The 17643-nt window shown below is 40.5% G+C and overlaps 1 protein-coding gene and 1 non-coding gene across 2 annotated transcripts; both read right to left on the bottom strand.

Moving 5' to 3' along the window:
• Positions 1 to 484: 484 nt before the first annotated feature.
• LOC140806460 (small nucleolar RNA R71) lies at positions 485 to 591 on the bottom strand. Its single transcript, XR_012112533.1, has one exon. It is a non-coding gene; the product is annotated as a small nucleolar RNA R71 (small nucleolar RNA).
• A 9100-nt stretch (positions 592 to 9691) lies between these two features.
• On the bottom strand, positions 9692 to 13962 carry LOC140805414 (uncharacterized). The gene is made up of 7 exons (XM_073161686.1): positions 13239 to 13962; positions 12949 to 13097; positions 12368 to 12844; positions 11066 to 11287; positions 10843 to 10969; positions 9967 to 10374; positions 9692 to 9855 (listed from the first exon to the last, which is right to left on the bottom strand). Exons 1-7 carry the CDS (start codon positions 13960 to 13962, stop codon positions 9692 to 9694), a joined length of 2271 nt encoding a protein of 756 aa, XP_073017787.1.
• Between the last annotated feature and the right edge of the window lie 3681 nt (positions 13963 to 17643).

Raw genomic sequence — 17643 nt, 5'->3', positions numbered from 1 at the left:
CGAGTTTAAGCTTGAGCCTTTTGACCCCGAGATTGAACGCACAGCTAGACGTCGACTACAGCAGCAAAGAGCGAAGGAAAAAATAGAAGACGAGCAACACAGAGAGGAGCCAAGGCGTATACCGATGTTGGATTATGCACAGCCGTCTCTTGATGGAGCACGTCCAAGCATCGTAAGACCAGTCATCTGAGTTAATCAGTTTGAGATCAAGCCAGCTATCATTCAGATGATTCAGAACACTGTCCAATTTGGGGGAAGTGCACTTGACGACCCTAATTCTCATATAGCTGACTTTCTTGAAATTTGTGATACTTTTAAGTTTAATGGCGTGTCTGATGATGCTGTTCGTTTGCGTTTATTTCCATTTTCACTGAGAGATAAAGCTAAGTCGTGGTTAAACTGTTTGCCTGTAGGGTCTATTACTACATGGGAGGATATGGCAAAGGCATTCCTAATCAGGTACTTTCCTCCGTCGAAGACTATGAAGCTTAGAGCCGACATTACTACTTTTGCTCAATATGAGCAAGAGTCACTTTACGAGGCATGGGAGCGCTACAAGGCCTTGTTGAGGAGATGTCCACACCATGAGCTGCCTCTTGGGTTAGTTGTTCAAACTTTCTACTACGGTCTGCTTACTCCTAACCGTACTATGATAGATGCTGCTGCCTGTGGTAACTTACTGAGAAAGACGGCGGAGGAAGGATATGAGTTATTGGAGGAGATGGCTGCTAGTAGCTATCATCCTCAGTCTGATAGGCAGAGACGAGGTGCTGGAGTTAATCAAGTTAATGATTTGTCGGCGGTTTCAGCACAGTTAGAGGCTTTGAATAGAAAGATTGATGGGATGAGCATGAGTGGGTCGGCTATGCGTCTGCAAGAAATTTTCTGTGATAAGTGTGGGGGTGAGCATGATGTGCAGGATTGCCAAGATGGCAATCCATTCTATGTGCCTGAGGGAGCACCGGTAAAACAAGTGGGATTCCAGAACCGTCCTAGAAATGACCCTTACTCGAACACATATAATCCGGGATGGAGGAATCACCCAAAATTTTCATGGGGAGGTCAAAACAACCAAAATCGCCAACAAAGAGGTCCACCATATGGGATGCACCAAGGATTCAAGCCAGAACCGTCTCGGGAGGAGAAGTCCAATTTAGAGCAAATGATGACTCAATTTATTTCTGCAACAGAGACGAGATTTCAGAACCAAAATGCATCCATAAAGGGGTTAGAGAATCAAATTGGACAATTGGCTAAGTTGATTGCTAATAGGGAGCAAGGAGCTTTGCCAAGCAACACGGAAACTAACCCAAGAGAACATGTGAAGGCGGTGGAATTGCGTAGTGGAAAAGCACTCGAGTCTAATGAGGAAAAGACCAAGCACGGTGAGGATAAGGTGGAAAATCGAGGAGGTAAGTCTTCTAACTCTACATCTACACCTATTGCACAGAATAAAATTGTTATCCCTCCACCTTTTCCTGCAGCAATGAAGAAAGCTAAATTAGATGCACAATTTGGTAAATTTCTTGAGATATTTAAAAAATTGCATATTAACATTCCTTTTGCTGATGCTTTATTGAATATGCCAAGTTATGCAAAATTCTTGAAAGATATCTTAGCAAATAAGCGGAAGCTAGAAGATCATATGACGGTGAATTTGACCGAAAATTGCTCCGCTTTAGTTCAAAACAAGATGCCTCCTAAGCAAAAAGATCCAGGGAGTTTCTCTATACCTTGCATTATTGGTGACATTAATTTTCATAAAGCTCTATGTGATCTTGGTGCGAGTATTAATCTGATGCCTTTTTCTGTGTTTAGGAGACTGGGATTAGGTGAACCCAAGCCAACCAGGATGTCGTTGCAGCTGGCTGACAGATCTGTCAAGTATCCACGTGGGATTATCGAAGATGATTTGGTGAAAGTGGATAAGTTCATTTTTCCTGCAGATTTTGTGATACTTGACATGGAAGAAGATTTAAAGATGTCTTTAATCCTAGGGAGACCGTTTCTGGCTACAGGGAAAGCGCTGATTGATGTTGAAGAGGGGAAATTGAGACTGAGAGTTGGAGAAGAAGAAATTATTTTAGATGTCTTTAATACTCTCAAGCACACAATGCACAATGATAGTTGTTTTCGTATTGATGTCGTGGATTCTCTCGTTTGTGATTTTATGCAGGATGGATTGAAAGAACCATTGGAGGCCACTCTCACTACTGAAAAGCAGGAGGACGAGCTAGACGAGGAAAAGATGGAGATGGTAGCTCACTTGAATGCCATTCCACCTTGGAGAAAGCAAGTGAGGCTTAGACTAGAGGAATTGGGAGACAGAAAAGATTTAATGCCTCAAAAGTCAAGCCTAGAGGAGCCACCTACTTTGGAGCTCAAACCACTACCTCCACATCTCAAGTACATATATTTAGGAGAAAATAATAAATTACCTGTTATTATTTCCTCTTCTTTGACAGATGATATGGAGAGTAAGCTCTTGGGAGTCCTTAAGGAGCATAAAGGAGCATTCGCTTGGAAGGTTTCAGACATAAAAGGGATAAGTCCTTCGATCTGCATGCACAAAATGATGGAAGATAAATACTCACCTCTAGCACAACCACAGAGGAGACTCAATCCAAAGATGCAAGAGGTAGTAAAAGCTGAAACAATTAAACTTCTGGATTCAGGTATTATCTATCCTATCTCTGATAGTGCGTGGGTAAGTCCTGTACATTGTGTGCCTAAAAAGGGTGGGATTACTGTTATTACTAATGAAAAAAATGAGTTGATTCCCACTAGAATTGTTACGGGTTGGCGTGTGTGCATAGATTATAGGAAATTGAATGATGCAACCCGTAAAGATCACTTTCCCTTGCCATTTATCGATCAAATGATTGAACGATTAGCAGGTCATGAATTTTATTGCTTTTTAGATGGATATTCGGGATACAATCAAATCACAATTGCACCTGTGGACCAAGAGAAAACTACTTTCACTTGCCCTTATGGTACTTTTGCGTTTAGGCGTATGCCCTTTGGTTTATGCAATGCACCTGCAACATTTCAAAGATGCATGACCGCTATCTTTCATGACATGACTGAAAATTTCCTTGAAATTTTTATGGATGACTTCTCTATTTTTGGCTCCTCATTTAATGAATGTTTAGAGAATTTGAGCTTGGTGTTAATTAGATGTGAAGAGAGCAGTTTAGTGTTAAATTGGGAGAAGTGTCATTTTATGGTTCAAGAGGGGATTGTGTTAGGACACAAGGTATCAAAGAATGGAATTGATGTTGACAAGGCCAAGGTGGAAGTAATCAAAAACCTACCACCACCTTCATCAATAAAAGGAGTTAGAAGTTTCCTAGGGCATGCTGGTTTTTATAGGCGCTTTATTAAAGATTTTTCTAAAATTGCTAAACCTTTATCCTCTTTGTTGATGAAAGATGTTGAATTTAATTTTGATTCTGCTTGTTTGCATGCATTCGAGATACTCAAGGAATGCTTGGTGACAGCACCTGTTCTGACTGCCCCTGATTGGGAGTTACCGTTTGAGGTGATGTGCGATGCTAGTGATACAGCTGTTGGTGCAGTGTTGGGTCAAAGGAAGAACAAGGTATTTCATACCATCTACTATGCAAGTAAGACTTTAAATGATGCTCAATTGAATTACGCTACTACTGAAAAGGAATTACTTGCTATAGTATTTGCTTTCGATAAATTTCATTCATACCTTGTTCTGTCTAAAGTAACTGTGTATACAGATCATTCTGCCCTCAAATACTTGCTTGCTAAGAAAGATGCGAAACCTAGGTTAATTAGGTGGATTTTATTATTGCAAGAATTTGATCTCGAGATTCGAGATAAAAAGGGTGTGGAAAATGTAGTTGCTGATCATCTGTCTAGGCTTGAGCATGTTAGAATTAAGGGCAGTGACGATGATATAGATGACTGGTTTCCTGATGAACAATTGCTTGAGATGAAACAGTGTCCATGGTATGCAAATTTCGCTAACTTTCTTGTCACAGGCACACCTCCACCAAACCTATCGTTTCACCAACGAAAGAAATTCTTTTCTGACGTGAAATACTATTTTTGGGAGGAACCGTTTTTGTTTAAAATTTGTGCAGATTACATGATAAGACGGTGTGTTGCGGAGGAGGAGTTTGATCGAATTCTCAACCATTGCCATGACCGTGAGGTAGGTGGTCATTTCGGACCAATAAGGACGGCATCCAAGGTACTTGAAAGTGGCTTTTATTGGCCAACTCTCTTTAAAGATGCTCGTTATTATGTGCTACATTGTGATAAATGCCAGCGGACAGGTAACATCTCTAACCGTCACGAAATGCCTTTAAATAATATCATTGAGTGTGAGGTTTTTGATGTGTGGGGGATAGACTTTATGGGACCGTTTCCTAGTTCTTTCACGAAAAAATATATTTTGGTGGCAGTGGAGTATGTATCTAAATGGGTGGAGGCAGAGGCTTGTGCCACTAATGATGCACAAGTGGTGTTAAAATTTTTGAAGAAACATATTTTTAATCGATTTGGTGCACCACGTGCAATCATAAGTGATGGTGGCACCCATTTTTGCAACAAAATTTTTGATAAAACTGTTGGGCAAATATGGTGTCACCCACAAGGTTTCCACTCCATACCATCCCCAAACTAGTGGACAAGTTGAAGTATCCAATCGAGAAATTAAGAGGATTCTAGAAAAGACGGTTAATGTGAATAGAAAGGACTGGTCCATTCGGTTAGATGATGCTTTGTGGGCTTATCGTACTGCTTTTAAAACACCTATAGGCACTACACCATATAGGTTGCTTTTTGGTAAAGCATGTCATCTACCAGTAGAATTAGAGCATAGAGCATATTGGGCGACCAAAGCACTAAACTTTGATTTTGCTCTTGCAGGTGAAAAACGATTGCTGCAGTTGAATCAATTAGATGAGTTTCGAGGAAAAGCTTATGATCTTGCACTATCTTACAAGGAACGCACCAAACGAGCCCATGATAAACACATTATAAGAAGGGAATTCAAAGTGGGTGAAGCGATGTTGTTATACAATTCTCGCTTACGACTCTTTCCGGGCAAGCTAAATTCAAGATGGTCAGGACCATTCACTATAGCCAAGGTGTTCCCATCGGGTGCAGTGGTGTTGCATGATGGAAAGGAAGGGACATTTACTGTGAACGCTCAAAGATTGAAGCACTATATCGGTGGCACAATTGAGCCACAAATTGGAGTCACTCGGCTCCATGACAGTCATTGAGGACATGGGTGAAAAGTCGAGCTCTAGACTATAAATTGAGAACTACTTCGACTCCTTATATTGATTTTAATTATATTTTCTTTTTTTTCAATCGCATCATTTGCATTTAGGTAGTTGCATGGCATTGCATTCATTTTAAAAACGAGACTGTCTCGCTAGGGCGGTCAAAACTGACCGCCCCAGCGGGCACTCGCATTTTTCAAATATATAGTCGCCGAAAACTCCTCGCTAGGGCGGTCATAATTGACCGCCCCCGCGAGAGATACGTTTTTTTTAAAGGTTTTAAGTCTAGAACTCCTCGCTAGGGCGGTCAACGGTTACCGCCCCAGCGAGAACTCGTATTTTTCAAACACTTTTTTTCGAAAACTTCTCGCTCGGGCGGTCAGTTTTGACCGCCCTAGCGAGTCGCGCAGATTATAAAAACTTTCCTCTTCTCTTTTCTTCTCCACTTCGAAACCCTCGCCCCCTTCCCGATTTTTTTCGCTCCCAATCTCTCAATCTCACTCAATTCATCTCTTCTCACAAAATTTCAGGTACAATCGTGTACCCTCACCTTCACCAAGTTTCAAGACGCGATTTTTCCGGTCAAGAACTCAACTCTCCGGCGAACCCAAGATTTCCGGCCGCCTCTTCCGTTCCCGACCGACACCAAGTTCCGGAAAACATCCTCCTACTACGGGCTACTTGTGCTCTTCTCCAATTTTCCACAATGGCACCCAAAAGATCTAAGGTAACTCATGGTGCTTCTAGTTCTCGTTCCACTCCATCTATGTTTGTGAATGAAAAATCTAGGGAGAGATTTGAGCATGCTAGACTACATAGGAAACCAATCCCTGAGCGTGGATTTAGCTCGTTTCTTATCGGTCAATTTTCGGAGTCCCAAATAGAAAGAAGAGGGTGGAATACCTTTGTAGCACAACCGAATGCAGCAGTGGTTCCGGTTGTGCGTGAATTTTATGCCAATGCTCCAGAGGGGAATGAGTATAAGGCATTAGTGAGGGGACATCTAGTCCCGTATGATTCCGAGACGATCAATGCAATGTTGGGTTTACCGTCGGTGGACGATTCGGTGTTTCAGGCGTGGGTGCTTAACCCAGATTATGATTTGATCATTCGCACACTCTGTTATCCGGGCACCACGTGGAAACAACCGGGGACTTATACGGTCTTTCTTGAAAAAATTTTGAAAGTGGAGGAGGCATTGTGGTACGCATTCTTGTCTAAGAGATTGATGCCGGTCGGCCATACGAGTGATGTGCAGCGTGAGCGGGCGGTTGTTCTTTATGCCATCTGTACTGGGATGGTGATTGATGTGGGAAAGCTCATTTTCGGACAGCTTAACATGTGTATTAATAGTAGCAATTTGGCTTTTTACTTCCCGACAATAGTGACTGAGCTATGTGCCCGAGCGGGAGTGACATTCGCAGATGATGATGAGTGGTTACCGCCGATGAGAGCCATTGATGAGGCTCTTTATAAATCCAAGAGGAAGAAGCGACAGGCTGAGCTGCCCGAGGAGGTATTTTTCGAGTATGGGAGAGCAGCTCAACCTCCTCCGGCCTTAGGAAAGGCACCACCACCTCCGCAGCCACGCCGCCATGCCATGCGAGATCGCGTCGACGAATTGGGCGCTTGGGCCATTTATCAGACGCAGTACCAGGCCGTTAATCAGGCTCACATTCAGACCATCGAATACTTGGTACAGGGGATCTCGACTCATTTGGGCATCGACACTTCCGGACGGCCACCTACACCCGCATACCCGCCACCCTTCCAGTTTCAGTACCATTATCCAATGCCCCCAGCAGCTGAAGAGGGAGTTCCACCGCCTGAGAATGAGGAGGAGGACGATTTATGATCAGGGGAGTTTACTGTTTCCTCTTTCTTTTTATTTTTCATATTCTGTCTTTGCATTTACATTTATGAGTTTTTATGTTTTTAGTGTCTGTTTCGTTTTGTGCAATGAGGGCATTGCACAACTCTAGTATGAGGGGGGTAGATTGTTATGTTTGCTTAGTTATTCGTTGCATTTCTTTTGTTTGGTGTCGTTTATGGTGAGAAGACATAGTTTATGAGCCAATGATGAGGTTGGATTGATAGTATACAAAAGTATTGATTGGGTCACTTCATGAATGGTACTCTTGATTGTTAAAGCATGAATTTTGGCACAAAGTTTGAACTTTTTGAGCACACATGTGTGGGGACTAGAATTTTGTAGGAATAATGGTGAAATTTGAAGGTTTTGTGTGGTTAACTTGAAAGGCATAATTTATGAGTTGATTTAGCATGTAAACCCGTGAAAATAAGTCACTAATTGGGACCTTGAATGAGAACATTTGATTTGCATTGAACTTTACATATACCCCCTTTTCAATGCACTGAATAAAAATATCATACCCCTAACCAGCTGTAATCCAAGGTTATATATTCTTAGCCTAGGGAGTACATGTGTGAAAATTGTGCATTAAAAAAAAAGAGAAAAAATGGTGGAGATGTAAGGTGAGGGGGAGCCGAAATAAAATGAATTAAATTCTATTCCTAGGCTAAAATTTGGAGATGTAAGGAGACGAGGAAAGTCAGACGAAAAGTCTTGACGATTGCACAATGAAAATGATCGGTGTACTCCCGACTTTTAGCCACTTGAGCTTATTTTCCTTCTTTTCGACACCCTTATCTGCACTTAAGAATTGAATAAAGCTCAAGTTATGGTTAGTGATAAATGGACACGGGGGTGCATGCTAGTGAGACTTGTATTGAAGTGTTAAATGAGTGACTCGCATGATTTGATGATTGATCTATTTGAAGTACGAATGACTAGACCCATCATGACACACACACGTTCAAATTAGTGTCGGCGAGCAAAAGGTTAGTATGAGAGGGTTGATAGGACTCGTTTTTAAGTGTTTTTAGTGTTGGTTTTGAGTCGCATTCATGCATCATATTAGTTTGTTTTAGTTGAATTTTGCATTTTTTTAGCATTATTTAGCATTTGACTGATCTCGTGTATTCTGTGGTTATTTTGTAGGAATTGAACCAAAAAGTGGGAGAAACTTTGGCATAATATCGAAGAGGTCTCGCTCGGGCGGTCAAAAGTGACCGCCCCAGCGAGCATTGTGGTCTGACCGAGGATTATTTTGCGCAAGTGTCTCGCTAGGGCAGTCAAAAGTGACCGCCCCAACGAAACCAGGGACGTGCTCGAGGAAGTTTATTCGAGGACCTCTTGCTAGAGCGGTCAAAATATACCGCCCTAGCGAGAAGCGAGATTCGGGAAGATTTGTTTCCAACTTTTTATGGACTCTATCCTACACCAAAACCTAAGACACGAGATCAGCCATTTTTGTCAGACTTTTGATAATTTTTTCATCACTTTTTCTTGGAGGGGAGGCTAGAAGGAGGAGATTTCGAAGACCTCGAGATTTCCACGCGTCGTGGCCGTCATCCATCGTCATCTTTAGTATTTTCATTATTCAGTATTTTATTTCTTACATTGATTGTTAGTTTTTATGATGAATTTCAGTAGCTAAACTCTAGATTTGTTGGGATTTGAGGGGATCCTACACCGTACTCGGTGTTTAACATTATTTCTCGACGTTTTTATTAGTGAGTTGTTTATGCTATTGTTCGTTCTTGTTTCAATCGAAGCCTAGCTAACTTCCTTTGATTATTTCATGTGGTTGATGATTTCGATAAAATAATCAACAATAGAAGCAAATAGTATAAACCACGGATTTGCAATTTTAGTAGATATACGGAATTGGGTACGTGTCGATAGTGATAGTTCACCCGAATGAAAGCTAGTGGATTCCATAGAATGTAATGCAATCTTGAACTGTTAAATATTTGAGGACACTTGAGTACTGCATGTTTATGATTAGTATTAATATAGCTCGACAGAGTATATTAATTATTCTAGGGAATTCCGTCGAATTCACGAGTAAAAGTCGAGTGTAATTATTTAAACACGAGTGGTAGGTGAACTGCTAATTCCCAACAAATTCATTTCTCATTTGATTTAATCCAAATTAATCATTGCTTTCTTGAATACGTTTTCTTTGCATTTTATTTATTTTAGTTGTTTAATTTACATTAGATTAATCATCAACTCATTTTATCGTTGCTAAAGAAATTTTACTTGAAAATGAAAATAGTGTAACGCAGTCCTTGTGGAACGATACTCGTATTCACTTACGTTTATTATAACTTGACTATCATGCACTTGCGATATTTAAATTGAGCATTCATTTATAAAATAAATTTTGGGACTATTCACTGTGCAAGTTTTGCTCGATCAAACTTCAGCCTATGCCCATTCACCTTGAATGCTCCAGTTGCTTCACTATTGATCTCCAATGTTCCATAAGGGAAAACTTGCGTGATGGTGTATGGTCCTGACCACCGTGAACGCAAATTACCTGGCATCAACTTCAGTCGCGAATTGAATAACAATACCAGTTGTCCCACCACGAATTCTCGATGAACGATGTCTGATCATGCCAGCGTTTGGTTTTCTCCTTGTAAAGCTTGGCATTCTCATACGCATCCAACCTAAACTCATTCAATTCGTTCAGTTGCAGTACTCTCTCGTCACCTGTGGCTTTAGCATCAAAATTTAAAAATTTAGTAGCCCAATAAGCCTTATGTTCAAGTTCAACAGGTAGGTGACACGACTTCCCATACAACAATTTAAAAGGAGACATGCCAATTGGGGTTTTAAAAGCAGTACGGTAAGCCCAAAGTGCATCGTCCAGTTTTCTAGACCATTCTTTCCTTGAAGCACCGACAATCTTCTCAAGAATGCGTTTAAGTTCCCTATTCGATACTTCGACTTGGCCACTAGTCTGAGGATGATAAGGTGTTGCCACCTTATGTCGGACCTCATACTTAGCTAACAGACTGTCAAACTGACGATTACAAAAGTGAGTACCACCATCGCTAATAATGGTTCTAGGTGTGCCAAAACGTGAGAAAATATTTTTCATGAGAAATTGAACGACAACCCTAGAATCATTCGTTTTGCATGCAAGTGCCTCCACCCATTTAGACACATAATCTACAGCCACCAAAATATACTTGTTCCCAAAAGAAACTGGGAACGGACCCATGAAATCTATACCCCAGACGTCAAATAACTCACACACCAAAATATTATTGAGAGGCAATTCATGTCTCCTAGAGATATTACCTGTGCGCTGACAATTTGAACATTTTGTAACATATTCATGCGCGTCCTTAAACAGAGTAGGCCAATAAAAACAAGACTGGAGGACTTTTGACGCAGTTCTAGTTGACCCAAAATGGCCTCCAGCCGGACCAGAATGACAATGAAACAAAATTTCACTTACCTCTTCTTGGGGAATGCATCTACGGACTATGCCATCTGCACATATTCTAAACAAATAAGGATCTTCCCACAAATAATATTTTAAATCTAAGAAATTTTTTTTCTTTTTCTGATAAGTAAAATGGGGAGGAATGAACTTAATGGATAGATAATTAACGAAATCGGCATACCAGGGTAAACTGTTGATGTCAAAAAGTTGTTCGTCCGGGAAATCATCGCGAATAATATCCTTACCTGAACTTGGATTCTCCAGACGCGAGAAATGGTCAGCAACTTGGTTCTCTGTTCCCTTCCTATCGATCATTTCCAAGTCAAATCCCTCCAACAGAAGAATCCAACGAATTAGCCTTGGTTTTGCATCCTATTTAGCCATCAAATATTTCAAGGCTGAATAATCGATGTATACTACAACTTTGCTCCCAATTAAATAAGATCTAAATTTATTCCGAGCAAAAACCGCAGCAAGAAGCTCCTTCTCTGTAGTGGCATAGTTCAGTTGGGCAGCTGACAGTGTCATACTGGCATAGTAGATGACATGGATGCATTTTTCCCTCTTTTGCCCCAACATTGCCCCTAGAGCTGTGTCACTTGCATCACACATAACCTCAAATGGCGACCCCCAGTCAGGTGCTATCATCACAGGTGTTGTGATCAATTTCTCTTTCAAAACCTGAAATGCCTGCACACACTCATCAGAAAAATCAAAACACACATCTTTTATCAGCAAATTAGTCAGTGGCTTAGCTGTGCAGGAAAAGTCTTTTATAAAGCGTCGATAGAACCCTGTATGTCCTAGAAAACTACGCACTTCTCTAATGTTTGTCGGGGCTGGGAGTTTTTCTATTAATTCAATTTTAGCCTTATCGACTTCAATCCTAGTTTCAGAAATTTTGTGCCCCAACACAATCCCCTCTCTCACCATGAAATGACATTTTTCCCAACTCAAAACCAAATTTTACTCCTCATATCTCTCCAAGACCTTAGACAGGTTAATCAAACAAGTATCAAACGAAGAGCCAAAACAGAAAAATCATCCATGAATATTTCGATGAAATCCTCAATCATGTCATGAAAAATTGCGATCATGCATCGTTCGAAAGTTGCTGGTGCATTACATAAACCGAATGGCATTCGTTTATATGCAAATGTCCCATAAGGACAAGTAAATGTGGTTTTCTCCTGATCTTCAGGGTCAATGGGAATTTGCATATAAGCCGAACAACCATCCAGGAAACAGTAAAAAGAATGCCCAGCTAACCTTTCCAACATTTGATCGATAAACGGGAGGGGAAAATGGTCTTTACGAGTGGCGTCATTAAGTTTTCTATAATCGATGCAAACACGCTACCCTGTAACAATTCTCGTAGGAATCAACTCATTGTTTTCATTTTTTACGACCGTGATCCCACCATTTTTCGGAACTACTTGTAGTGGACTTACCCACCTACTATCAGAAATTGGGTAGATGTCTTGTGATCGGCCTCCATCAGAATTTTGTGCATGCACATGGATGAACTGATCCCTTTTATGTCTGCAATACTCCAACCTATGGCTTTGATATTATCTCTCAGAACTCGCAACAACTTTTCTTCTTCCGTACCTGTCAAAGTAGAGGACACGATTACTGGAAACTTATCATTATCAAGTAAAAATAGATATTTTAAGTGCAAAGAGGTTTCATCTCTAGGATTGGGGCTTCTTCAATAGATGATTTTAAAGGTCGTGGGATATGCCCAAGCTTCCCCATCATCGAGTTTACCGTTTTTGAAATCGGTCTGTCTGCTTCCAGATAATGAATACATTCGTCCAGCTCTTGATTGCCCAATTCTTGCGTACATGAATGGGTCAAACAGACCGCCAAAGGATCCTCACCAAGTAATTCCTGAAAACCATACTCAACAAATTCATTAGTAGCATCAATTCTAAGACAATCAGATGTATCATTGGGGTATTTGATGGACGAAAAAACATTAAACACTACACTCTCATCATTCAACCTCAACACCAACTCACCCTTGTGTACATCTATCAGAGCCTTCCCAGTGGCTAAAAACGGTCTTCCTATAATAAGAGGAATCTCACGATCCTCTTCCATATCTAATACAACAAAGTCCACTGGGAAAATAAACTTGTCGACCTTCACTAACACATCCTCTACTACTCCCCTAGGGTATTTAATAGATCTCTCAGCCAATTGTAAGGAAATTGTAGTATGTTTAACTTCACCAATTCCTAGCTTCTCAAAACATGAATAAGGCATTAAATTAATGCTTGAACCTAAGTCACATAAAGCTTTACCAAAAAATGAAGTTCCTATGGTACAAGGAATAGAGAAGCTACCTGGTCCTTAGCTTTTGGAGGCAACTTATTTTGTAAAATTGCAGAACATTCCTCCGAAAGCTTCACTGTCTCAAAATCTACTAGTTTCCTCTTGTTTGATAAAATATCCTTAAGAAATTTTGCATAGGAGGGCATTTGCGCTAAAGCCTCTGCAAACGGGATATTTATGTGCAGCTTTTTGAAAATCTCAAGGAATTTTGAAAATTGGGTATCAAGTTGCAATTGCTTTTCTCTTTAGGTAAATGGGAGTGAATTAATATCAACAGTGGGGTTCGAGTTTAGAAGCTTACCTACTTTCTTTGCGTCCTCGGGCTCTTGCTTGGATGACCCCTTTTCTTTCATATTTTCTTCGACATCAACTATTTCTTGCTTCAGGGGAGATGTCACTGTGACTGCATTGACACCCTTAGAATTCTTTTCCATGTCACTAGGTAGTGAACCCGGAGCTCGTGTAGCCATTTTTGTTGCCAACTGACCTAGTTGAGTCTCCACTCTTTGCGTCATGGCATCGTGATTTTGCCATCTCATCTCATTCCCGGCTATGTACTTGGCTAGCATTACCTCAAGATTTGACTTGCTATCCTGTGGCTTGAATCCGGGTGGCATAGAAGGTCCTGCACCTTGCGTAGGTTTAGGTGGTTGCTGAGGAGGCTTTTGTTGTGTAGGATGCTGTGGAGGATTAAAATGTGGTTGCTCAAAATAATTTTCTGATTGCCTCGACCCAAAATTCGGATGATTCCTCCAGCCGGGATTATATGAGAAACTGTATGGATTATATTGTTTTCGACCCTGGTTTCCCACATAATTCACTGAGTCCCCTCCAAAACACTGTATTCCCTCACAAGACATATCTGGCATGAATGGCGTGTCACCAGATGATGATCCACCAACTATCTCAGTGCTTCCCTGAATTTGATGCGCTGGTTTGAATGATAGTGATTTATTTGCTTGTAACTGTGCCATCTGATGTGTCAATCCATCAAGCTTTGCTGTGATCGCTGTTAAGGCATCCATTTCAACGAATCCGACTTTCTTCTCCCTTCGATTGTCTTGTCAGCCTACATTGCTCTCTGCCATATTAGATATGATTTCGAGCGCTGCGGTTGGCGTTTTCCTGTATAAGCTACCATTGGCCGCTGCATCAAGCATAGATCTCACAGGTGGATCCACCCCATAATAGAACGTCTCAACCTGCTGGCCTATCGAAAAACCATGTCTTGGGCACATTCTCAACATCTTCTTAAACCTTGCCCACACTAAATTCAAAGATTCTCCATCTCTCTGTCTGAATGATGTCATTTCATTTCGCAATTGAGTAATCTTAGTTGGGGGGAAATACCTGTGCATGAATACCTCGACTAATCCATCCCATGTAATGATAGAACCAGCTGGAAGGTCTCGAAGCCACTCCATAGCCTCTCCTTGTAGGGAAAATGGAAATAATCGGATTCGAATGGCATTAGTACTCACCCCATTGCACTTGATTGTATCACAGATTGACAGAAAGTTCTCCAGATGTGCATTGGGATCTTCAGAAGGCGATCCTCCAAATTTGACTTGGAGTCTAATCATTTGGATGATGGCCGGCTTCAGTTCGAATGTGTTTGCTTGAATTTTAGGGCGGACGATACTAGAGCCATAACCTCCAAACACTGGTCTATGAAGTTCCATTAAAGTACGCTCATCTTCCTCTCCGGCCATGTCTTTAAATTCTAGTTTAAGCTCTAATTCAGATTCCTCTTCAGATTCGAATTCAAGAGCCAAGTTGTTGTTCTTTCGAGCTCTACGGATGCGGCGAAGAGTGCTTTCAATCTCTAGATCAAGTGGGACTAGACTTTCGATGCCTTGAGCACGGCTCATATAACACGAGCTAGACTCCTGCAATCAAAATTCAAGTGCGCAATTCAAGCTCCAAAGAAAGCAAAAATCTGAAATAAAAAATAATAAAAAAAATGCTTTTAAAAAATAAAAATAAGAACTAAGAATAAATGCCTAGTCTCAAATAAATAATTTATCCTAATATTAAACAAATAGTACCCGGCAACGGTGCCAAAAACTTGACCGACGATTCCGGTTGGGAAAAATTCTAGCAAGCGGAATAGGTCAAGTTATAGTAAATGGACTACGAGTCCAAGTATCGATCCCACAGAGACTATTATTTAAATACTAAGATCTAAATTATTCGATTTAATCTAGACAAAAAGACAAAGTGATTGATGATAATATAAACAAGTAAAATTAAATTAGAATATGTTAAATTAATAACTAAGATCGAATTTTCAGAACCGGATTAAACTTGGGATATTTTCAAATTCAACAAAATGACCGGGAACACACAATGGTCCAAACTTTGATTATTATCAATCATTGGAATTAATTAACCACAGATTATTCGATGCCACGATGAAATTTCTTAGATTAATTATAAATCTATTTCTAGAATTTATAATCCTATTTTCATTTAATAGTCCAATTATTTCTAATTGAATTTAATTAAACAAAAACGCATTATTCAATAATGGAATCACAGTTGTCGCCTAAAATTGCACATTGAAACCGAATACTATTTCTAGTCGGTTTAACCGTGTGTTGATTAATATTTTTGAAGCTAATTTCAATCTATTCTCTTTCGAGTCAAGATCAAACAACAAACATGCAAATAATTGGCCAAAGTAAAAGCATGACAATTACGCAAACATTAATCAATAACATAAATTAATTCGTAAATCAAATAATTTAGTGAATGAACAACATCAAAAGTTTGTCCCTATCGTGGTCCCGATCACAAGAAAACTACTCCATAAATTCAAAACTAGAATCAAATCTAATTTTCGAATTCATGAACGAAAATAAGAAAATAAGAGAGGAGAACATCTAAGCAATGGTGCGCGGATCTTGCGTGTGAAGTGCGCGATTTCCTCTCGTTTCTCCCAAGCCGTCTCCAACTTCAAAGATGCGGAAGTTCTCCCTTTTTTCTCTTCTCCAATGTCGGCTGAAAAAAAAATCCGATCAAAAAGTCCTCAAAATCTTTTATTTTTTCCTTTTTATTCCTTTAAATCTCCAACGAATCTGCGCAAAGTTTTGGATCTGATATCACGTACACAGACCCCGTGTAAGCCTCAGGTATAGAGCCCGTGTACATTCGAATAAAAATTCATTCCGGGAGATGCTGGACACGGACCTAGTGTAGGGCTCTGTCTTAGGGTCCGTCTTCGTATGAAAATTTCTTCTCTCGGATGTTGTTGGACACGGACCCCGTGTAGGAGTCCGGGTTAAGGTCCGTCTTGGCTTGCTAAAAGTATTCTTTTGGCTTCTAAGGCACGGACCCTTACACGGGGTCCGTGTAGGGGTCTGGTTGCTCTCCTTGTGCTATTTTCCTATTTTTCCGGGTATTTCTGACCTTGCATTGCGACGTTTGACTTTTATTTCTTTTCTTTGGCTTTTATCATCTTTTAGTCAAACCTACAAATAGCAACAATAACACGAATTAAGCGCAAAACTCGGAATTAAGACGCCAGATAAGCACGAATACGACAAAATAAAGTCCCTAAAAGGCCATAAATTCAAAACTAGACTCAAATCTAATTTTCGAATTCATGAACGAAAATAAGAAAATAAGAGAGGAGAACATCTCAGCAATGGTGCGTGGATCTTGCGTGTGAAGTGCGCGATTTCCTCTCGTTTCTCCCAAGCCGTCTCCAACTTCAAAGATGCGGAAGTTCTCCCTTTTTTCTCTTCTCCAATGTCGGCTGAAAAAAAAAATCCGATCAAAAAGTCCTCAAAATCTTTTATTTTTTCCTTTTTATTCCTTTAAATCTCCATCAAATCTGCGCAAAGTTTTGGATCTGATATCACGTACACAGACCCCGTGTAAGCCTCAGGTATAGAGTCCGTGTACATTCGAATAAAAATTCATTCCGGGAGATGCTGGACACGGACCTCGGGTAGGGCTCTGTCATGGGGTCCGTCTTCGTATGAAATTTTCTTCTCTCGGATGTTGTTGGACACGGACCCCGTGTAGGAGTCCGGGTTAAGGTCCGTCTTGGCTCGCTAAAAGTATTCTTTTGGCTTCTAAGGCACGGACCCATACACGGGGTCTGTGTAGCGGTCTGGTTGCTCTCCTTGTGCTATTTTCCTATTTTTCCGGGTATTTCTGACCTTGCATTGCGACGTTTGACTTTTCTTTCTTTTCTTTGGCTTTTATCATCTTTTAGTCAAACCTACAAATAGCAACAATAACACGAATTAAGCGCAAAACTCGGAATTAAGACGCCAGATAAGCACGAATACGACAAAATAAAGTCCCTAAAAAGCCATAAATTCTAAACTAGAATGAAATCTAATTTTCGAATTCATGAACGAAAATAAGAAAATAAGAGAGGAGAACATCTCAACAATGGTGCGTGGATCTTGCGTGTGAAGTGCGCGATTTCCTCTCGTTTCTCCCAAGCCGTCTCCAACTTCAAAGATGCGGAAGTTCTCCCTTTTTTCTCTTCTCCAATGTCGGCTGAAAAAAAAAATCCGATCAAAAAGTCCTCAAAATCTTTTATTTTTTCCTTTTTATTCCTTTAAATCTCCATCGAATCTGCGCAAAGTTTTGGATCTGATATCACGTACACAGACCCCGTGTAAGCCTCAGGTATAGAGTCCGTGTACATTCGAATAAAAATTCATTCCGGGAGATGCTGGACACGG

Source organism: Primulina eburnea, chromosome 11 (assembly GCF_022965805.1).
Source record: "Primulina eburnea isolate SZY01 chromosome 11, ASM2296580v1, whole genome shotgun sequence".
Taxonomy (NCBI): domain Eukaryota; kingdom Viridiplantae; phylum Streptophyta; class Magnoliopsida; order Lamiales; family Gesneriaceae; genus Primulina; species Primulina eburnea.
This window is presented reverse-complemented; position numbering and strand designations above follow the sequence as displayed.